At 37.9% G+C, this 19,406-nt stretch overlaps 1 protein-coding gene across 2 annotated transcripts; it reads right to left on the bottom strand.

Moving 5' to 3' along the window:
- Nucleotides 1-169: 169 nt before the first annotated feature.
- On the bottom strand, nucleotides 170-13,122 carry LOC121318771 (SH3 domain-binding glutamic acid-rich-like protein). 2 transcript variants are annotated; one of them, XM_041255807.1, is made up of 4 exons: nucleotides 12,751-13,122; nucleotides 4,253-4,438; nucleotides 3,242-3,322; nucleotides 170-2,087 (listed from the first exon to the last, which is right to left on the bottom strand). In XM_041255807.1, exons 1-4 carry the CDS (start codon nucleotides 12,793-12,795, stop codon nucleotides 2,058-2,060), a joined length of 342 nt encoding a protein of 113 aa, XP_041111741.1. In that variant the 5' UTR covers nucleotides 12,796-13,122; the 3' UTR covers nucleotides 170-2,057. The 2 variants fall into 2 exon arrangements, with proteins under 2 accessions (XP_041111741.1, XP_041111742.1); XM_041255808.1 differs by lacking the exon at nucleotides 12,751-13,122 and adding an exon at nucleotides 9,057-9,149.
- Nucleotides 13,123-19,406: the final 6,284 nt, after the last annotated feature.

Here is a 19,406-nt window from a genome sequence, read left to right as displayed (position 1 = left end):
AACACAACAGCAATGCTCGTGAGAGTGAACTGACCCCCTCGTCATGGGAACGCTGCTTTGTGCGGTATCAAAAGTTGTTTGGGAGAAAATATTTCTGAGCAACCCAATCAGAACAAACCCGAACCTGTGATCTTGTGCGAGCAATTAATACAACAAACACTAAACAATCTGCAGAGAGAAAAAAAGGTATTTTATTACATACACATCATCAAAAGGGAACATTTTTTTAATAAGCAGTGGACCCTGCACCATTTGTAGCAACTGTTACTTTTAAGACCATTGATTTGATTCACTGGACAGCACCTGGTTTGTTCTTACACTTTGCACTTTTACACCAGAGAGGTTGTCACTCATTTAACATGTAGATGTGTTTATATTACCTGGCTCGTTAGGATGAAACATTTTTTTTTATGTAGTTCTTTTACTACAGTCAAGCCTGTATCTGTAGAGGAGAACCAGCTAGAGTATCAATCAATCGGATAAATCCCTTTAGTTTGGATGTCATTCGATATATCCTTTTGCATTGTCTTATTGCTGTGGTATGCTATAAGTACTACACCCCAGAAATGTGCCTTATAAATACCATGACAGATTTAACAGACACTAAGTGTATTAATGAGTGTAAATGTGTCCTTTACCCCAGGCTAGATCATCTGTTAGAATGATTTAGAATAATTATTGCTGGCACTGTTAAATAATGGATCATTCAAATAATGTTTTAATCTACCATGTAATGTACAAGTTCATCATTTATTTTACTTCAAAACTTTTTTTTTAGGGCAGTAGGTACTTTTCACAAATGTAACTGTAAAACAACGGCTGTTGAAACTTAATTGTCTAAATGTTTGCCACTGTGTATTTTCATGTCACATAACCTGAACAAACAGGCAGCTGTTCCTTCAAGACCACTTTTAGTGCTAAATAAGCAGGCTTAAACAGCAAAACAGTGAATATTGTGCTTCCCTGTGTCTTTAAAGCAGTAAAATGGGTCACAGCCAGGTCATCTGGAGTAATAATTCAAACCACTTGACTTTTCAGCCACAGTAAGCCATGAATGTAATTGGACCCCGCAGATAAGCAATCACTCTGAGAGCTGGTTCTATACCTGGGCTGCATGGTACCTTTTATCACAGAGCAGCACATACAGGAATATGAAGGGCAGGTAAACAGACCTATATTAAATACAGGGCACTGTCACTATATAGGGTTAATGTTAAGTATGGATTCTAGCCCTGAAACACACAGGATCATATTTGCAAAGCATCACTGCTAAGTGCATTGCAGTTCTATACATTTTCTGACAGGCTACTGTTTATGATTATAAAATGATGCATGTAATGAATGCTTAAGGGTGATTTAGATCATTAAAATGCACCTATATTTTTCCAATTCATCCATCATTAAGCAGACACAACTTTTTTCTCTAGTAGAAAACAAGGCACGTCTATGGCGGAGTTGAACAAGGAGCTATAAGCCTGTGTATTAAGTGAAGTCACAATCTTCCTGCAATCTCATTTCATTAACAAAAAACAGCTGACAATAGAAAATATATATTGTACTGTGCTTAAAGGTTCTCCAGTATGCTGATTAGCCCACTACGCTTTTATCAATTACTAAATTTGTATGCAAACGCCAACTCTGTCTGCACCCATATTGAAGTTATATATGCATATTTCATAGCGGTTGTAATGGTTAGTACAGTGAAATATGTGTGCATATTTCTCCAGCAAAGCAAAGAAAACAAATACAAAAATGAGAATGTATGTTGAATCAGAATGTATGTTCTGGGTGGCATGTGCAAAATTTCCCTTTTTAATAATTTCTCATATCGCACTCTAAACGCCTGTATTCTCTATACACAAAATAAAATAAAATGAATTAATAAGCTAATGACATTTCTTCCCCCCTTTTAAAATATTTTTTGGCTCTTCTTTTAGAGAAAAATAAATAAATGGTGCAATATCAAAACATGTCAATGCATTAAAATCAGAAGCATAACTGCAGTACTGGAGGTCGTCAGGAAGTGGCGCTGTAGTTTGATGAAGGGTGATTGCTCACTACTGCTGTTTGGCTTGAGCTTCAGCTTCCTGCAAGTGAAACAGTGGTCAGTTTAGAAAAGTGAATTGGTTAAGGAAGCATCTACCTCTTGCTAAGGCCATTGTAGAGAGAGAGAACACCAAAACACGTCAAAGGCAGCATGCTAAAGCTTGCTTTACTTGCTTAAAAGCAATTGATTTAGTTTGTATAGCCAAACCTCCCTTTTCGGCCACCTATGACCATTCATAATGAAGCACACATTTTAACATCTCCTATTGACAACAATGTAATGTTATCTTCAATATTAAAGCCACCCCTGTATTCATTAAGGCCACCCATTGAGAATCCAGTTGTGTTAATATGGTACCATGGTAATGCATTGGCTAATTGCTGTGTCCAAATATGAAAATCTTACCACTGGGGTACAATTCTACCATTGCCCCTATGTGCATAACCACTGCATTGTTGTTGAAGGGTATACACACAATGTTTATACTGTGGTAACACATTGTTCAACCACAAGGCATTGCAAAGAATGTTAAAACACTACAGAACATTAAACTATATTGATGTTTATGTACATGCTGTTCTTTTTAGTAGTGGACCCTCATTTGTGTCGAAGACAGCATTCATTCAAATATGATTTGATTCCAGTGGAGGAGTTTATCATGAGCAAGCACGCAATGGCATTTCTGTGCCCACACTGCTCACTGGCAGCAGCTGAAAGGGCACTAGGCGTCAGACTGAGCAGGAAATGTTTCTGCATATTGGCGTCAGTTAGGCTGGCAATAATAGCCTGTGGAGGTGTGAGCGTGTCAATTAACCTGCCTCTTTAAATTAAAGCTGAACTCTGACAGCTGAAAAATAATTTCTGAATTCACACAAATATAAGTGAATGAGTGAGGGACTAAGTTCCTAGTTGGTCGTCATCCTGTCAAAGGAAAACATTTGGGGTACATCTTGGGATGACTTGCTTACAAAATGAGTTCTGAGTGTGGGGTTAATAAGCAATATATGTCCCAACTTTCTCGTTTATTATTCCTAAGATATGGATAATACTCTGGTTTACCACTCCTCTTGTCCGACAGGTAGCTCATTAAAGATAATAAGCTATATAGTAAGCATATCTGGAGTAAGTTGGGTACAAATGGGGAAAAGAAACTTGAGATGCTTTTTTACTAATTGCAAAGCTAATATTACCAACCTTTGACCCAGGTGGTGCCGTCAAGCCTAAAAACGCATACACACTATTGTCTTCCCTGGCATCGAAGAACGCTTCGTAATTCTGAAAAGAAAAATAAGGAACTTTTTTGTTATGACCAACATCCAGTGAACCCCTCCAGACCACCAACAGACAGAGACAGACAGACAGACAGACAGACAGACAGAGAGAGAAGCGCTAAGCCATCAAACATGAACTGCCATCCAGACAGTCTCCATCACAGCTCAGCGAAGAGAAACTGGAATGGAATAAACAGCAGCATCACGTGGGAGGCTAGCCTCATGCATGACAAAACACTACAGATTAACCAATGCATGCAATTGTAAAACAATTATACTGTAGTTTAGGCGTACAGTCTGTAACTACAGGCTACTGTACTTCATTAAAGCTGGTTACAATATATCTGTTAGCAGTTGGAAACTGCAGACAGACAGACAACCTCTTGTAAAGGACACACATGGTACTAAATGACCAAACAGTGCTTTTCTTTTGTGGTCATTCATTGATAAATAGGCTGTGCTGCTTGTGTCTGTCTATCACCTATCTGTCAGCGACACTCTACATGGTAAGCACAATAACTGCCATGATTTTGAACCTTCACCAAACTTTTATCATACCCCTAGCCTCCTACACACCTTTCGGATTTGCATTTGGCTAATCCAAAACATTCTCGGTAACCTTTCAGACATGATTATTAGGCGATTCTGACGACCCTCTGTACACTGGTTCCAGTTTCAATTTGCTTTCAACAGCACTGAGGGCAGGACTCAAAGCCTCTGAGGTCGTTATTGAGTGGGAGGCAGCTAGAAAAGCAATAAAACATTTCTGTATATCTTTCCAGGCAGCTAGAAAAGCAATAAAACATTTCTGTATATCTTTCCAGTCTTAATGGAACAAAATCCATGACCGAAACAGCTCTCATCACTAGCCAGCTCTGCTAGCGTTATACATCGTTGTTATTAAGTGTTTTTTTGGACAGGAACTATGCCTCACCCCACAGTACCGCTCCTCATTGAAGATCTGAGGTGGCAGGGGGTTTCCAGTGGCAGGCCTGGAGTTTTCCGGAACGTTCTCTCTCATCCATTTCCTGTTGTCCTCGTTGGCTGCAATGTCACACTCCTCAAACTCAATCTTATTGACTGCCATGAACCCGATCACATCCTGCTGCTGCTTCTTAATCTGAAACAAGGAACACAGCACAGCAGTCAGTCAAGACACCGAACACAGCACAGGACCTAGTGGTGCAAAACGGGAATATGTCTTAAACACACTGTAAAAAGGGACACATTTAAAAAAAAAAACACAACGGCACAGTGTAATATCACATCAGATTACCGTTTCTATATGCAAGAGGACTGTGTGCCAACAAGTCATAGGAACGCTTATGGCAACCTAGGTCAACATCAGAGAAAATATTGTGTTCATATAATTCTGCAAATAAGAAGACTGTATCTCACATGTTGAAAGTTCAATTATGGAGGATATAGCAAGAAAAAATCCTGTTTCAATGAAAATAGGACTTTTCCCCTTTAAGGAACCTCCTATATTATATCACGTTTAGGCTCCAGTCCATGCTGTGTTTCCTGCTAATTGGTTCATGTGATTTTTGATTTATTTAAAAGGGAATTAATTCAACATTTGGTAGGTCCGCCCTGTGTTGTCACGCGTTCAGAGATTTCACAATAAACACGTTCGGTTGCAGCACAATGTTTACAGCTGCTGGTGCAATCTCCTGGCTGTTATAAGAGCCAGTTTGTTTGTTTTTTTGCTTCATTGCCTTACATTTTCAGAATCATTTTCCAAAAGAAACTGCTGGATGAAAGTGGCTCGCCCTTTAGAAATAACGGTTGTGTTCAGTTACATAACCGTGCAAAACTGTCAGAATAAAAAAAGAAACACTCTTATTGCATAGCAGTTGGAGCCATTTGAAATTCGACAACCCATAGACACATATCTGATCTTGAGAATACAAATTTAAAACAATGGTATTGCTTCAGCGACACTAATACCATAAATAGCCAGCAATAATCTTAGCTGGAATCGAGTGGGTTTAATTAATATCTTGAAGATGAGAGTTTTGCAATTAACAAAGGTTTTTTAATTCCTCACTCACATGTACTTCTCTGTTGCAAGTAAATCTTTCTTTTCAGATTATTCTGAATTCTCTTTCACAATAAAACTACTACAGCAAGACACATGAACTGTAATTGAGCAACTTTTAGATTAAAAAAAAAAAAAACCTCTTCCAAACTGAGTAAGTACATGCTGAAATGAAAGGAGTTTACTGTTAGCATTCAAGGTTAAAGAAAGTTAACAGTTTGCAAGCTTTGCTTTCCAGTGGTCTGTTACACCAATGCTTTCTGAAAGTCATTTCAGATGTTTGGTACGACATGCTTTTTTCAAAACAGCACATTATATACACGTTTTATCCATTTGCCTACATAGAGAATAGAAATGCCCTACATACAAGATGTAGGGAATCATTCCACTACCTCCAACCCCTTTATCAAGGCAACTTCTGACTGTCTGATGATTTCCAAACTTTCCAAAACTCATGCTGTTACAGTGGCTACTTGCCCAGAAATTAATCGAATCAGTGTAATGTTCTTAAAAGCAGGCATGCTGTACAATGGTTTGGGAGCACTGGGTTAAACACAAGATGAACTAAAAAAACTAAACAGTTCCGATGTAAGAAAAAAAAATGAACACAGGACACAAACTGGGGGGGTGGGGTGCAATAATAGGGCTTGAATTTGGTGTTCTATTTTAGCTGTGTTAAATGGTATTTAGAACACCAAAAAACATAACTTTATTGCATCTTATAAAGACATCTCAAAAACAAAAACACAAAATGCAACTCATCTTTGTTTTAACAGAGTAAAATAATGAGAAATAAAATAGATTTTTTTCCTTAAAATGAAGTAATATCAATTACCAGCCAAATAAAATAGAAACACACTTTTTTTTTTTACTATGACTACACAATAATGTTGTACTTTTTTGTTAACATTGAGTGATCTTAATTTTTAAAAACATATAGAATTACAGTCGATGTTTTGATAAAACCATTTTACAGATAAACATGTTTCTGCTTTTGTTAGTACAAAAGTGCTTCACAAAAAGTTTTATACAACTTTTTGAAGATTTTTTCATCTTAAAATTCCTAGCTGTATATAAAAGAGAGAGACGATAAAGATACTCCAGACCATCCCCAAACTGCACCTAAAACAAGTTTCAAGTCCTATTAATCCATCCATCGCACACTAGGGAACAGTTCATCAATATATACAGATGTTTCTCTCCTGTAACAGCAAGGCCATATAAGGACAAGCAAAAACACAGATCAGACCCACAGCATGCAGGAGGGGGAGCAGAAGCCAGGCGAATACAAACCAAATATGGTAGGATCACTGGAATCAAGTGTATGAAATTCAGGAGCCTCACCATTCCCAGGATACAACTCTCCGAGATCCTCAGCAAAATCCGTGGGTTCCCGTGAATGAGGCTGGACACAAAAGACACGCCTGCCATGCCGCTGCCCATACATTCACGTGTATAGAAAAACTTCTTATTAAAGGATTATCAGCTTGACACAAGGTAGGGCCGTTCTGCCCTTCAAGGCACACCATTTGCCCTGACTAAGGAGATCTGCTTTAGTAAGACCAAATTGATTTTTTTTTTTATGTTTTAGATGCTACTACTGTACTTTATCTGTTAGGCTATTCTGTTGATTTATATCTATCTGTGTATAGAGCGCTCCCTACTTGATCTAAACTTGCTCTTCCATTTCTGCCCTCTCGTCCCTCTTTCCCTTCTTCATTGTATATATTCTAATATCTCCAGAGCCTAAAGAATGACCATACCAAGTTTCACCTGCAGGATTGGATACAACCAAAAAATGCTAGGGTCTAACTGATATGCACAATTATACCCCCAAAGTAATTATTATGTTTTAAACAATTATAAAAAAATCGGCCTACTTGCAAAAAAAGCAAAATCAGGCAGATTATTTCCAGCACAGCACCACAAGCGTTAAGGTCTGCCGCTGCTCATTAGTAGCCCCTTCCAAGCCATTTAAAGACTACTAGCAGGGCAATTATTTTACAGGCAAGCCAACTACAGAGGGTTCATTGTACTGGTGCCAAGCTAAACTAATTTGCTAGGGAAATGAGCCAACCCGAGGCTAAAGCCGTATGCTAGCCGTTTTGTCTGGCGGTTCACCGGCCACAGAAACAGCGACAGCCCAGCATCTACACAGCTAGCTCTGACCAGCAGCTGTCCCAGAATGGCAGGGCTAACTAAACACTTTTTTTTTTTTTTTACTTGGAAAAACATTTCTGGCACCGAAAGCTGTGTTTCAGTTCACACAAGGAACATGCAATTAAATGGCCTTTTTTCAATATTTATTTATTTTTTTACAACTTTATTGCTGGTACAATGTGATGGAGCAGAGGCCTGGGAGATTGGAACTCTGTAAGGGACAGAGTCTCAGAGCACACAAACAAGGTTATGGATTTAGTGGCTTGTAAAAGAGCCTAACTGAGTTAGAACCACGGAGACAGAAACTGTGTTCAACGTAGGTACAAATACAGTTGAGAGAAGCTAGTGTTGGTGCTGTAACGCCAAAATAACAAAGTATAATTCAGCATGAACAAACTTCATGGGAGCAATCAAGATGTCACATGTCTGTGTAGGAAAGGAAAGTAGTGGGGTTGGCACCATTTCCTCTTTACAGTTAGTACGCACTACCTTCAATTTCACTGCACATTGTTTAGTTTTAAATGTATCCTGTCACCTGCTATCTCACTACAGAGACACTTGTTGTGCAACAGGAATTGGGAACCCGGACTGAGCCTCACTCTGCAGTTGCTCACTCTTACAGTTGATGAGGACCTCATACCTGTTACACAGGAAGTTCATTTATGAAATGGTCATGGCAAGAACGACTAATAAAGCACAAGTTAATGGGGCCGTATTTGAAAACAGTCAAGGCAAAACACAATTTAAAAAACACTTAATTGACATATTTGCTATGTTCTTTTATCACATTACTTCTCAAACAGTAAACTATTAGACTTGATTTTGAAGAACCATTAATTGAAATGCAGTAATGGTTACATGTTTGGAAACAAGCTCCAAAATCATCAAGAACGTGAACAGGAAACTGAAACATGACCTGGAAGTTATCCCCTGAGACATGGCTACAAGAGGCAAGGACAGAGAGCAAAGCAGAGTTAATAACTCCGAAACAAGCCAAAGACAATGACAGGCAGAGCACAGAAAACAGCCAATGCAGACAGGTACTTTTTCATTCAATTTCAGTTAATTTCCATAATATTATCTAGTACCCTTTCAAAGCACCACTCTGTGTTTTAAATTATAGACCACAGCCATTTAATGGCATGTGTTTACAGTAAACAGTGAACAATTATTGAGTTGCTCCCAAGGTGTGTGATTTGCTTAGACAGACCCCCCCCCCCCCCACACCACCGTGGTGTCAATTTGATTTAATCCATGACACTATGACTCTTTAGTCTGCCTCAGACATACCCCTCTGTTTGTAACACCCCCACTACCCAACAGCACACCCTGCTGTCAGACATAAGAATGAAGTACACAGGAAATTATAGAAGTCATTCAAACATCTATGTGTTTTATACCTACTTTTTAAATACAAACAAAAAATCTTCAACAGAAAAGAAGGTGATAATATTGCTGATGTTGTAAGTTTGAAGAAAATTGATTCAAAACCTTTTTTAGCACTCCTGTGATATTTTCAAAACGAAAGCATACCCACCTTGGAATACATACTTGGAATCTGCAATTAAATTGCAAACATTCATTTTCTCTGTTGACTCCAGCCTTGGCACTCCTTTAATTGCCTACAATTTGTACCTACTTTCAAAACACATTTACTACCTCTCCTGGAGTTAACAAGTCACTTGACTATACTAAACCCTCCCAGATAAGACTTTCTCATTTCCAGCTGCACAGCAGAAACACTCCCCAGCCATGTCCTCACTAAGCACTGGGAACCAGCCAAGCAGATTTTGCTAATTTGTCAGCCAAACGAATGCCTTGAAACTAAGCGTTATGGAGGACAGCGCACGGGGGGGGGGGGGGGGGGTTGGTTGTAGAGGATCTCTTGGAGTGTGCTGATTTTTCAGTCCAGTACACCCAGGACTAAATGCATTGCTCTTCTTGACAACTAGCCAATTGCCTGTTCAAATGATATGTGTTTGTGTTTTATCACAAAAGGTCACTGAAACGGAAATGTTTTATCTAGTCTGCAATCTATAATCTCTTGCCGCAGCTTTACCCCATTGCAAGCCATCATATCAAATCAATAAACCTTGAAACAAAGCCTTTTTAAAGAGTGTGGAGTGCACACTACAAGACCAGTGATTTTCCACTTCAAAATCTGTCATATCCACATTCTTCAGTTATATTTATTTATACATCACACATGCTGGACCCTTTGTGGTCCTGGCAAACGCTATTCTTTATTCAAAGGATCAGCCCAACTTTATTACCAACAGACCCAAATTAAATGCAGTTGACTTCAGTATAGTTTCAATATTAATTTCCATGTTGATAAATGGGAGTTATAGCCATATACCCAGAGCCTGGGTTGTTCAAATTAGAGTGTACTGTGACAAAACATGTTTTACCAATATAGTGATAGCAAATAAAAAACAGAGACATATGGAATAATTTCACAGCCCATCCTCTCATTTCTACAGGGGATGAGAGAATGCATGATCCAGGTCCAGATATATCTGCACTGCGATCGAACACACAAAGTAACACTATGATGTGTTAACTTCATTTCTGCAAATTTCAAGTCTAACTACATTGCACAGTGCTATATTTACAACTCGGAAGGCATAGAGGCAAAGTAAATAATTAACTCTGAAAACTGCACCAAATTAAAATGTATGATGACTGTAATAACCACAGTTTAACATAACATACTAACCAGCATTATATTAGAATTCTTACATGTTTCCTGTTAGCCTGCCTTATTTTGAATGCACAGCAGGACAATATTATTCACAATGTTATAATGTCACACTTGTGAGGGTATTGAATAAAAAAAAAAAATCAAAAGTGCTGTAGAAAATTTCAGAAAGCTTGTTTACCATTATATTTTAAATACCTTTGCAAAATAATTCCATAGGATTTAATCACATGTGTTTTCTTACAGAACAGCATAATGCAGAAAGACAATTCTAAGGAATGTTTCTCTGTTTCTGTGTGTGTGTGTGTGTGTGGGGGGGGGGGGGGGAATTCTAGGAATTTCCAGCAAAAATACAGCAGGAAATACCACGAGGACCCCCCCCCCCCCCCCCCCCCCCCCCCCCATCAATGCTCTAGTCTTTATAAACTGGAACAAAATAAACATGGAGTACCTCAAAAACTATCCTGCTACAGACACAATAAAGCTTTTACAAATATACTGCAGGTACTCCACTTCCAGCGAGTTGAATTTAATGGCACTGCCTCTCTTGGTTACTCTGTAATGGCATAATGGCATGCAACATTTGCTCTCTCTGGAGACTGGAGACCAACCACAGCGGGTTTCATTAGCTTAAACCGTCTTATAACCTCGCTTACAAGATGGCACCCGATACTCCTAGAGGAGTTTTGGTTGAAGGTTTTTTCAGGTGGTCACAACAGGAATCAGATTCAGCGGGAACTTCTTCATTTGCCCTATTTAAATGAGGCACAACAAAGAGCAAGCTATACACAAAAACATGAAACTCAAAACAGCTTTCTATCACGAAGGGTGGAGTTGGCCTGCATTTTAAAAAGCGGTTGACTATGTCTGTGTGTGGAGTATCAGCCCTTGAACATGCACATAAAAGGCACTTTTAGTGAACACCTGGTTTTATTTTCATATAAAGCCTTTATTCATGAAACCCACTAACAATGTCAATTAAATTAAATTAGTATGCAACTGTTTTTGATTAAGGTAATGGTTTGATTTTGAATGCAAAGCAATGCTAGAAGGCAATGCAAAACTTGTAAGTGAAATAAGCTGCCTTTGATACTGCTGTCAGACAGGAACAAAACACAAGCTGTGAACTTCCTGGTATGTAGTCTACACACTTCTATACAGGTCTGGATACCACACTGCAGAGAGCAAACTCAAAATCAGTATATTCTGGTATATACCCCAGAGACAATCAAACTCACTAACAACAAGCAGAAACATGCAACAACTCAGCTGCTAACGTTTGCTTAGTTTTGATGCCAAAAAATGAAAGAACTGAATATTTCAGTGCATTTGAAAGCCTTTCTCTTTGTTTAATTCAATGCTGTATGCTTCTCTATTGCGATTTAGTTCTTCAATATATTGTGCAAACACAGTAAAGGGACACTGTACTCTGTAATCCAGATAGAAATGTTCTACTGTACACTGCATTCTGTTCTGCTGGGTACTTGTTCTACCCTATCAAAGCTCTGAGTAGGATGGAAAGTTCCTGAAGATTTCTGGGGTGAATTAATTCTTTAGCATAAAAAGGAAAGATATTTAATGACATGGCATAATGTTTTTATTGACATGGCATAATGTTTTTATTGCCCAAAGTTACACCGAGCACAGACCACAAGCTGGTAAATAGTTCTGTCTGATAGTTAGGCCTATACATATTCACAGACTGTGGTTTTGGTCATGCTCATCTTTTATAACTACACTAGTAAAATTCTAGTTTGGAATGAACTCTGGGTAATGAAAACTTAAATCAGAAGCCCTTTGCATGCAAACAAGGCGTCACTCCATACAGTTCGTTTTTACCATCTTCTTTGTGAACCAAATTAAGGTGTCCTGCTGAGGTTATTCGTTACATACAAGGCTCTGTAAACAAAACTTTAAATCATGAGTTAATTATTTTCCATAGAACAGATTTTAAAAAAACCAAACATTAAAACTGGATAATCAGCAACTGTGTGCACCATACCTCCAAGCCAAAGAAAACAAACCATTCTGAGGACAGATTCAAAGCAAACGTATCATACAAAGTCAGCCCATGGAACTGAATTCCAGTTAATAAAACCCTACCAAATAACAGAAGACAAACAGGTCCATGGCTATGTGTGGCTTTACCAGATTGGATCAGACTTTTAAAATGAATACTGCAAATATGTGTTTATATTGTAATAAACTATTCTAATTGCAGTGTGCTAATACTAGTCCAAAACACATAAATAATTAGATGCATACCGAAATTGCATTTAAAGGCTCAGGATTTCATTCCAAGAAGTTAACTATTATTATCGACTGGAAGGGGACGCAGTTTATAAATGCAAAATACTTTTGTCACCCAAATGTTTTCTTAATACTAAACTTGAAAAGTTAAATGCATAAAAACACACACACACACAACAGAAAAATAACTTATCTGGTTTTTATCTTTCATATTCAAGTTTCTTTAACTGCCACACAGTGGTTCGCTATATTAATTGCCCATATATAGATGTTCTCTTACCGACGTTGACCCAGAAGAGGATGCTATATAAACTTTGATCACCATGGTTTCGTTTGGTTTTTGTATGTTTCTTTCAGGAAAATAAATACAAACAATACGGATCCTTGCAAAAATTAATTTGGAACTTTAAAAAAAAAGTTGAAATTTCTGTCGACTTCACTCTTAAAGGGTGCACGACGCAGTTTATATTCTTGCAAACGCAGCTGCTCGTTGCTGTATTGCGTATGCTGTGGTTGATCTGGTTCAATTTGAGCCCCTCCTCCTGCCAGTGAAAACTCTCTTAGCTGCAGCAACTGTTTGGCTCTGCAGAAAAACCCCTTTTCAGTCAGGAAGCCAGAGAAATATTTGCATAATTTCTTAAACCATCACATCAGTCGGCAACGAAATCGCTGCAGGCCAGCAACGCGAGATCTTCCCTCCTGTTTGCTCGGTACCAAGAACGTTTTTAAGTGTAAAGAATAAAGGCTAGATTAATCTGAAAGAGATTGCGACGGGGAGTAAACTTGTTTGTTCAATGAACGAATGATTTTCTTATCCACCCAGGTTAAGGTTCAGTACTGTTGGGTTTGTGACACAAAAATGTGACTAACTTTTTTCCTTGTCGGCCACGTTTCCAACAGCATGTACAACATGCTACCGCTTAGCTTTGCACTTCGCACTGTCTCCTGCGATTTGCATGGTCCACACCTAGAAACGCCTGCAAGTTGTGGAGCACTATCAGGTGTACACAGACGCCCCTCACACCACTGATAACAGACATTCGAATAACGTCATTGACATGATGTCTTCTGCAATATATACAGTCTGCATCTCCCTATTTTGCAACAGTTTCAGTCACAATAGGCATGCTAGTAGGTCTGACAGACTTTGATAGTAACAGGAGCTCTTGTATACTGCAGAGAAACAGACCTTAATGGAATTAGAGCCAACAGTTAATCAGAACAATCTAAGCATCTTGCCATGTTGAGTAGGTGCCTTCTTGGATGCCCACGTTGGTCATGCAACAGACTATGAACAGTGCTGTGGTGCTTTTGGAAGGGATCCCACATTCTAAATATGTCAAGTTGCAACTGTTGCCTAAAAACAAAACTAAATTGAATGAGGAAAAAGCAGCACATGTGTATACAAGTACAACATCAAATGTAAATTGGAGCAGTGTCACTGTGAACGTGTATCACTTAGCAGTGTTGCTCTCCCAGCGATAAAGTAAGCAGGAACAGTACAACAGCCACAGGGCTTAGAGAGCTAATGCCTAAGACAAAACAAACCAAACTCTCCAAATAACCCAACCTGAAACTTCACATTTCAGTATTAATATGCTACTATGAAGTTATTGAATTGTGTGGTTGGTGGTAGGAAGACCCCCTAGGGGATTATTTTAATCTTGAGATATTGTTGCTGCTGTGACTGGTGTCCCATGTGATTTTCAAATCAGATATTTTGTGCTGTTTAATAATGGGCGGTGAAGGTCGTACCATGCAAACTGACATTCAAATCCTGCACTCACTACAGATTGACTAGGTGTGTTTGCGTGATAGATTAGCAAGTTAAATCCCTTTCTGTTAAAAAAAGCACAGCTTTTACATCTCGCTTTGCATTAAACTGGATCCCTTAGGATTCAAACCAGGTCTTCAGCTCTGAGACCTGGTTTGAATCCTGAGGAAGAGTGAAACCAGTCCACCATAGAAGCTTCATAAAACCTATTCACTTATACTTTTCTTTGATGTCCTAATTGCAACTGCGTACCTAAATACTGTGTTGCCTTTATTTTTTGATGTATGTGTTAAGGTGCTTTCACCTGAGCTACTCTTCTGTTCTATCTGCCTGCCAAATACATAAACAACAGACCAGAGTAGCGCAAGCATCTTTATAGAAGGAGCCAGCACAAATTAGTTACAGGCCCTTTCGTATCGTTTTTCTGGCAATACACTGCTGTGCAACAGAGGGTGCTGGCACTCACTAATATATTATATTTGTATATATGATTGTAGCTGTAGTGAATAGAAAGCCAGCACCATTAAATACGTCAGCACATGATCTCAATGAGTTAATTAATCTATCACTGAACATTCAAATAGCCATCATAATAGATGCACACAGTGCAAATAGGATACAGTATAGATACTTGAAAACTTGCATATATGAAAATAATATATATATATATATATATATATATATATATATATATATATATATATATATATATATATATATATATATATATATATATATATATCTTAATAGTCTCACATTAAGTAAGGTTGCTTAGCTGTGTTCTTTTTAAATAATAATAATAAGGAATGGAAATCTGATCTGCAATCTATTATTATGGTGTTGTAGTTCCACTTTCATCGATTGGGATCAATGTTGTGATGTTTGGGAAACTGATCCCGGAGGTAGCACCAGTAATAGAAATACTGGTAATTGTATTATAAAAAAGGCAGTGTGCGATATTAGCTACGTGATTTGGACTATATGTTATTATACGAATAATAAATCAAATATACAGTGCCTATAGAAAGTCTACACCCCCTTTCAAAATGTTCACCTTTTGTTGCCTTATAGCCTGGAATGAAAATGCATTAAACTTTTTTTTTTCATTTATCTACACATCCTACCCCACAACTTCCAAGTGAAACAAATATTTAAAAAATTTGAAGAAAATTAATTAAAAACAAAAACTGAAATAGCTTGGTTGTAATAGCAATCCTAAATTAGCTGAGGTGAACCAATTGCCTCCAAAATCACACACCAAGTTAAGTGGCCTCCACTTGTGTTAAATTGTAGTGATTCACGTGATTTCAGGATAAATTCAGCAGTTCCTGTAGTTTTGTAGTCTGACGAAACTAAAATGGAACTTCTTGGCTTAAATGTAAAGCAATATGTTTGGTGCAAACCCAACACAGTGCATCACCCAAAGAATACCATCCCTACTGTGAAGCATGGTGGTGGCAGCATCATGTTATGGGGATGTTTCTTATCAGCAGGGACTGGGGCACTTGTCAGGATAGAAGGGAAAATGAATGGAGCAAAGTACAGAGAAGTCCTTAAGGAAAACCTGCTGCCCTCTGCAAGAAAGCTGAAACTGGGATGGAAGTTCACCTTTCAGCATAACAATGACCCAAAGCACACAGACAAAGCTACACTGGAGTGGCTAAGGAACAAAAAGATAAATGTCCTTGAGTGGCCCAATCAGAGCCCCGACCTAAATCCAATTGAAAATTTATGGAATGATTGCTGTCCATCAACGCTCCCCAAGGAACTTGACAGAGCATGAACAGTTTTGTAATGAAGAACGGTCAAATATTGCCAAATCTACGTGTGCAAATTTGGTAGAAACCTATCCCAACAGACTCAGATGTAATTGCTGCCAAAGGTGCTTCCACCAGGTATTAACTCAGGGGGGTGGAGACTTATCCAATTATAATCTTTCAGTTTTATATTTTTAATAAATGTTTTTTTCTCAATAAAAACTTTTTTCCCCTTAACAGTGTGGAGTATGGTGTGTAAATAAGCAGAATACGTGTGTCTAATAATTATATTATATTATATATATATATATAATATATAGATATATATATATAATATATATATATAATATATGTATATAATTTGTACATATTAATATTGTATTATTAGATATTACTTATAATGTACAGTGCCTATAGTAAGTATTCACCCTCCTTGGACGTTTTCACAGTTTGTTGTGTTACAACCTGAAATCAGAAATTACAGCTGTAAGTCTTTTGGGGTAAGTCTCTACCAGGTTTGTACATCTGGATCGTGCAATATCCGTCCATTCTTCTTGGCAAAATTGTTCAAGCTTTGTCTAGTTGGATGGGGATCGTTGGTGGACAGTAATCTTCAAGTCTTGCCACAGATTCTCAATTGGATTCAAGTCCGGGCTTTGATTGGGCCACTCTAGGACATTCACTTTCTTGTTTTTAAGCCACTCCAGTGTTGCTTTGGTTGTGTGCTTGTGGTCATTGTCCTGCTAAAAGGTGAATCTCCGTCCCAGTCTTAGGTCTTTTGTAGAATGAAGCTGGTTTTCCTCAAGGATTTGCCTGTATTTAGCTCCATCCATTTTGCCCTCTACCCTGGCAAGCTTCCCAGTCCCTGCCAATGAAAAGCATCCCCATCACCATGCTTCACAGTAAGAATGGTGTTACCTGGGTCATGTGCTGTGTTGGGTTTTTGCCAGACATAACGCTTTGCATGTAGGCCAAATAGTTCCATTTTTGTTTCATCGGACCACAGAATCTATTGTCACATCTTTTCAGAGTCTCCCACATGCCTTTTTACAAACTCCAAGTAGGATTTTACATGTTTTTTTTTTTTCAGAAATGTCTTCTTTCTTGCCACTCTTTCATACAGGCCAGATTTGTGGAGTATTCAGCTATTGCTGACACATGGACAGTTTCTCCCATCTTAGCCATGAAACGCTATAGGTCTTTCAGAGTTGTCATTGGCATCTTGGTGGCTTCTCTGACCAATGCCCTTTTTACCTGGCTGCTCTGTTTGGGAGGACAGCCTGGTCTAAGCAGATTCTGGGTGGTGCCGTATACCTTCCACTTCTTAATAATTGACTTGACTGTGCCTTTGAAATCTTTTTATACCCCTCCCCTGATTTGTGCCTTTCCACAACTTTATCCCGTAGTTGTTTTGACAGATCCTTGGTGTTCATGGTAGTATCTTTGCTTCGAATGCACTACCCAACTGTGGGACCTTACAGAGACAGGTGTATTTAATCTGAAATCATGTGAACCACTTTTATTGCACACAGATGGACTCCATTTAACTTATTGTGTGAATTCTGAAGGCAATTGGTTGCACCTGAGCTTATTTATGAGTGTCAGAGCAAAGGGGGTGAACACTTATCTAATGAAGACTTTCAGGATTTTAGTTTTAATTGATTTGTTCTTTCACCCCCCCCCCCCCCCCCCCCCCCCCCATTTTTTCACACATTGAAAGTGTTGAGTAGGTTGTGTAAATCAAAGGAAACAAAATCCCATTTAAACGCATCAAGATTTCAGGTTGTAACACAACAAACTGTGAAAACGTATAGTATAACGGTACTTTGGTGATATAGCCTACAATACACATGCCTAACAGGAAGTGAAGAACAGCTCCTGAACTCTCGCGTTGTAAAAGGTCGAATTGAAGTTTTGCTGTCCAATGCAAATTCTTGTTACTGTGTCCTCTGGCAACATCTAACGGGATGTGACTCTGTCTACCCACCTGGAATCAAGATGAGAGGATTTATTTATTTATTTATTTATTTATTTGCATTTGAGACCTTAGCAAAGATACAACAAAACCATCACGTTGGTGATATTTGCTGTGTTGTTGTCTAGTACATAATGGTCTTTGCATAGTACCCGGTGAAACTAACAATGGCTTAGCCTGCCAGGTTAGGAAATTAATTTTAATATGTGGGGAGTACACCTTTATTGAATATTAGAAGAGATGGTATTATTATGTGCACTTTCTTTCATAATAAAGACTATAATCCATTTCAATTTTAGTATAAATAATAAGTTTTAAAAAATACACACCGATGTGTTGCTGTTATAATTCCAGAATTACACAAACAATATGAACAGTACTAGATATTTGAACAAAAGAACTGCTGCCCTCTGCTGGACTCATTGTAAAACTATAGTTTTGTCATTATACCACCATTTAATCATGCAGCGGAGTAATTTATTAAAGGCAAACTAATTGAAAAAAAAATTAAAAAATAGGAAACCCACACATAAAATATTGTTCTCCTTGTTGAGTAATTGTGTGGGAACTGGAGGGACTTCCTTGTATAAAATGTTATATAAAATATGCATTTGAGTTCTTCTTTAAACAGATTATTTAAAAAAATAAAATGTAAACCAAAAATCGGTGCTTGGTTAGAATAATGTTATGGGTTAAAAATCTATTCTGATAAATTACACTTCGCTTGGTTTTGTAAATAAAAGCAATATTTTTCATAACCATAACAGCTATAAATATTTTGATATATATAATTAAATGAAGGAACATTATTTGCAACTAGTTATGCTTATTTTACACGTTTCATATTTTTTTTTTAATGATTCGTTATAATTGAAACACAGTTTAAATTTTGGAATGCAAATTATTACATCAGTTGTGTGGAATTTATCACATTGCATTTACAGAAGTTAAAATGGACCTGTTTACAGCTACACGTATCCGTTTTTTGTAGCAGCTGTTTTATTTGTATTCAGGGTTTAACTACACAGAGATAGGGAGAAACTTGGGGTCTCTTGTTGTTTTATTTTTGCATTAGAAGCTTTACGATTGTATGTTGGCCTACTCCCATCGAATAAACAAATTAAAATAATTTAAATAATCACAATTGTTTAAAGAAAGCATTACACCTAAAACCGACTGACAATAACAATGATCATGCACTAACTCTGCCACTAGGAACGCTGCTCAGGCAGCAGTCATTGGTTTTCTGCCATCGGGGGCACGAAGAGGTTCCTTACTATTGATCTTAAATCTCGTCTCAGGCGGGATTCAGCGGTTCTTTCGGGGTTTTCCGACTGAGGAATGTGTATTATACATCAAACAGGAATGTCAACTAGACTGGGCGCCATGTTGGATTACAAACAACCGAAATATCTGAACAGATTATTTAT

The sequence above is a fragment of the Polyodon spathula genome, chromosome 7, assembly GCF_017654505.1.
Source record: "Polyodon spathula isolate WHYD16114869_AA chromosome 7, ASM1765450v1, whole genome shotgun sequence".
Lineage (NCBI taxonomy): Eukaryota > Metazoa > Chordata > Actinopteri > Acipenseriformes > Polyodontidae > Polyodon > Polyodon spathula.
Note: the sequence above shows the minus strand (reverse complement) of the source record. Positions and strands in the feature narration are given on the sequence as shown.

Excerpts from the sequence above, each read along its gene's own strand:
- LOC121318771 (XM_041255807.1), bottom strand. The coding sequence starts at position 12,795 with ATGGTGATCAAAGTTTATATAGCATCCTCTTCTGGGTCAACGTCG. Across the intron at positions 3,323-4,252 it reads ATGAGGAGCGGTACTGTGGG|AATTACGAAGCGTTCTTCGA; the intron begins GTGAGGCATAGT and ends TTTTCTTTTCAG. Across the intron at positions 2,088-3,241 it reads CGGCACCACCTGGGTCAAAG|GAAGCTGAAGCTCAAGCCAA; the intron begins GTTGGTAATATT and ends TTTCACTTGCAG.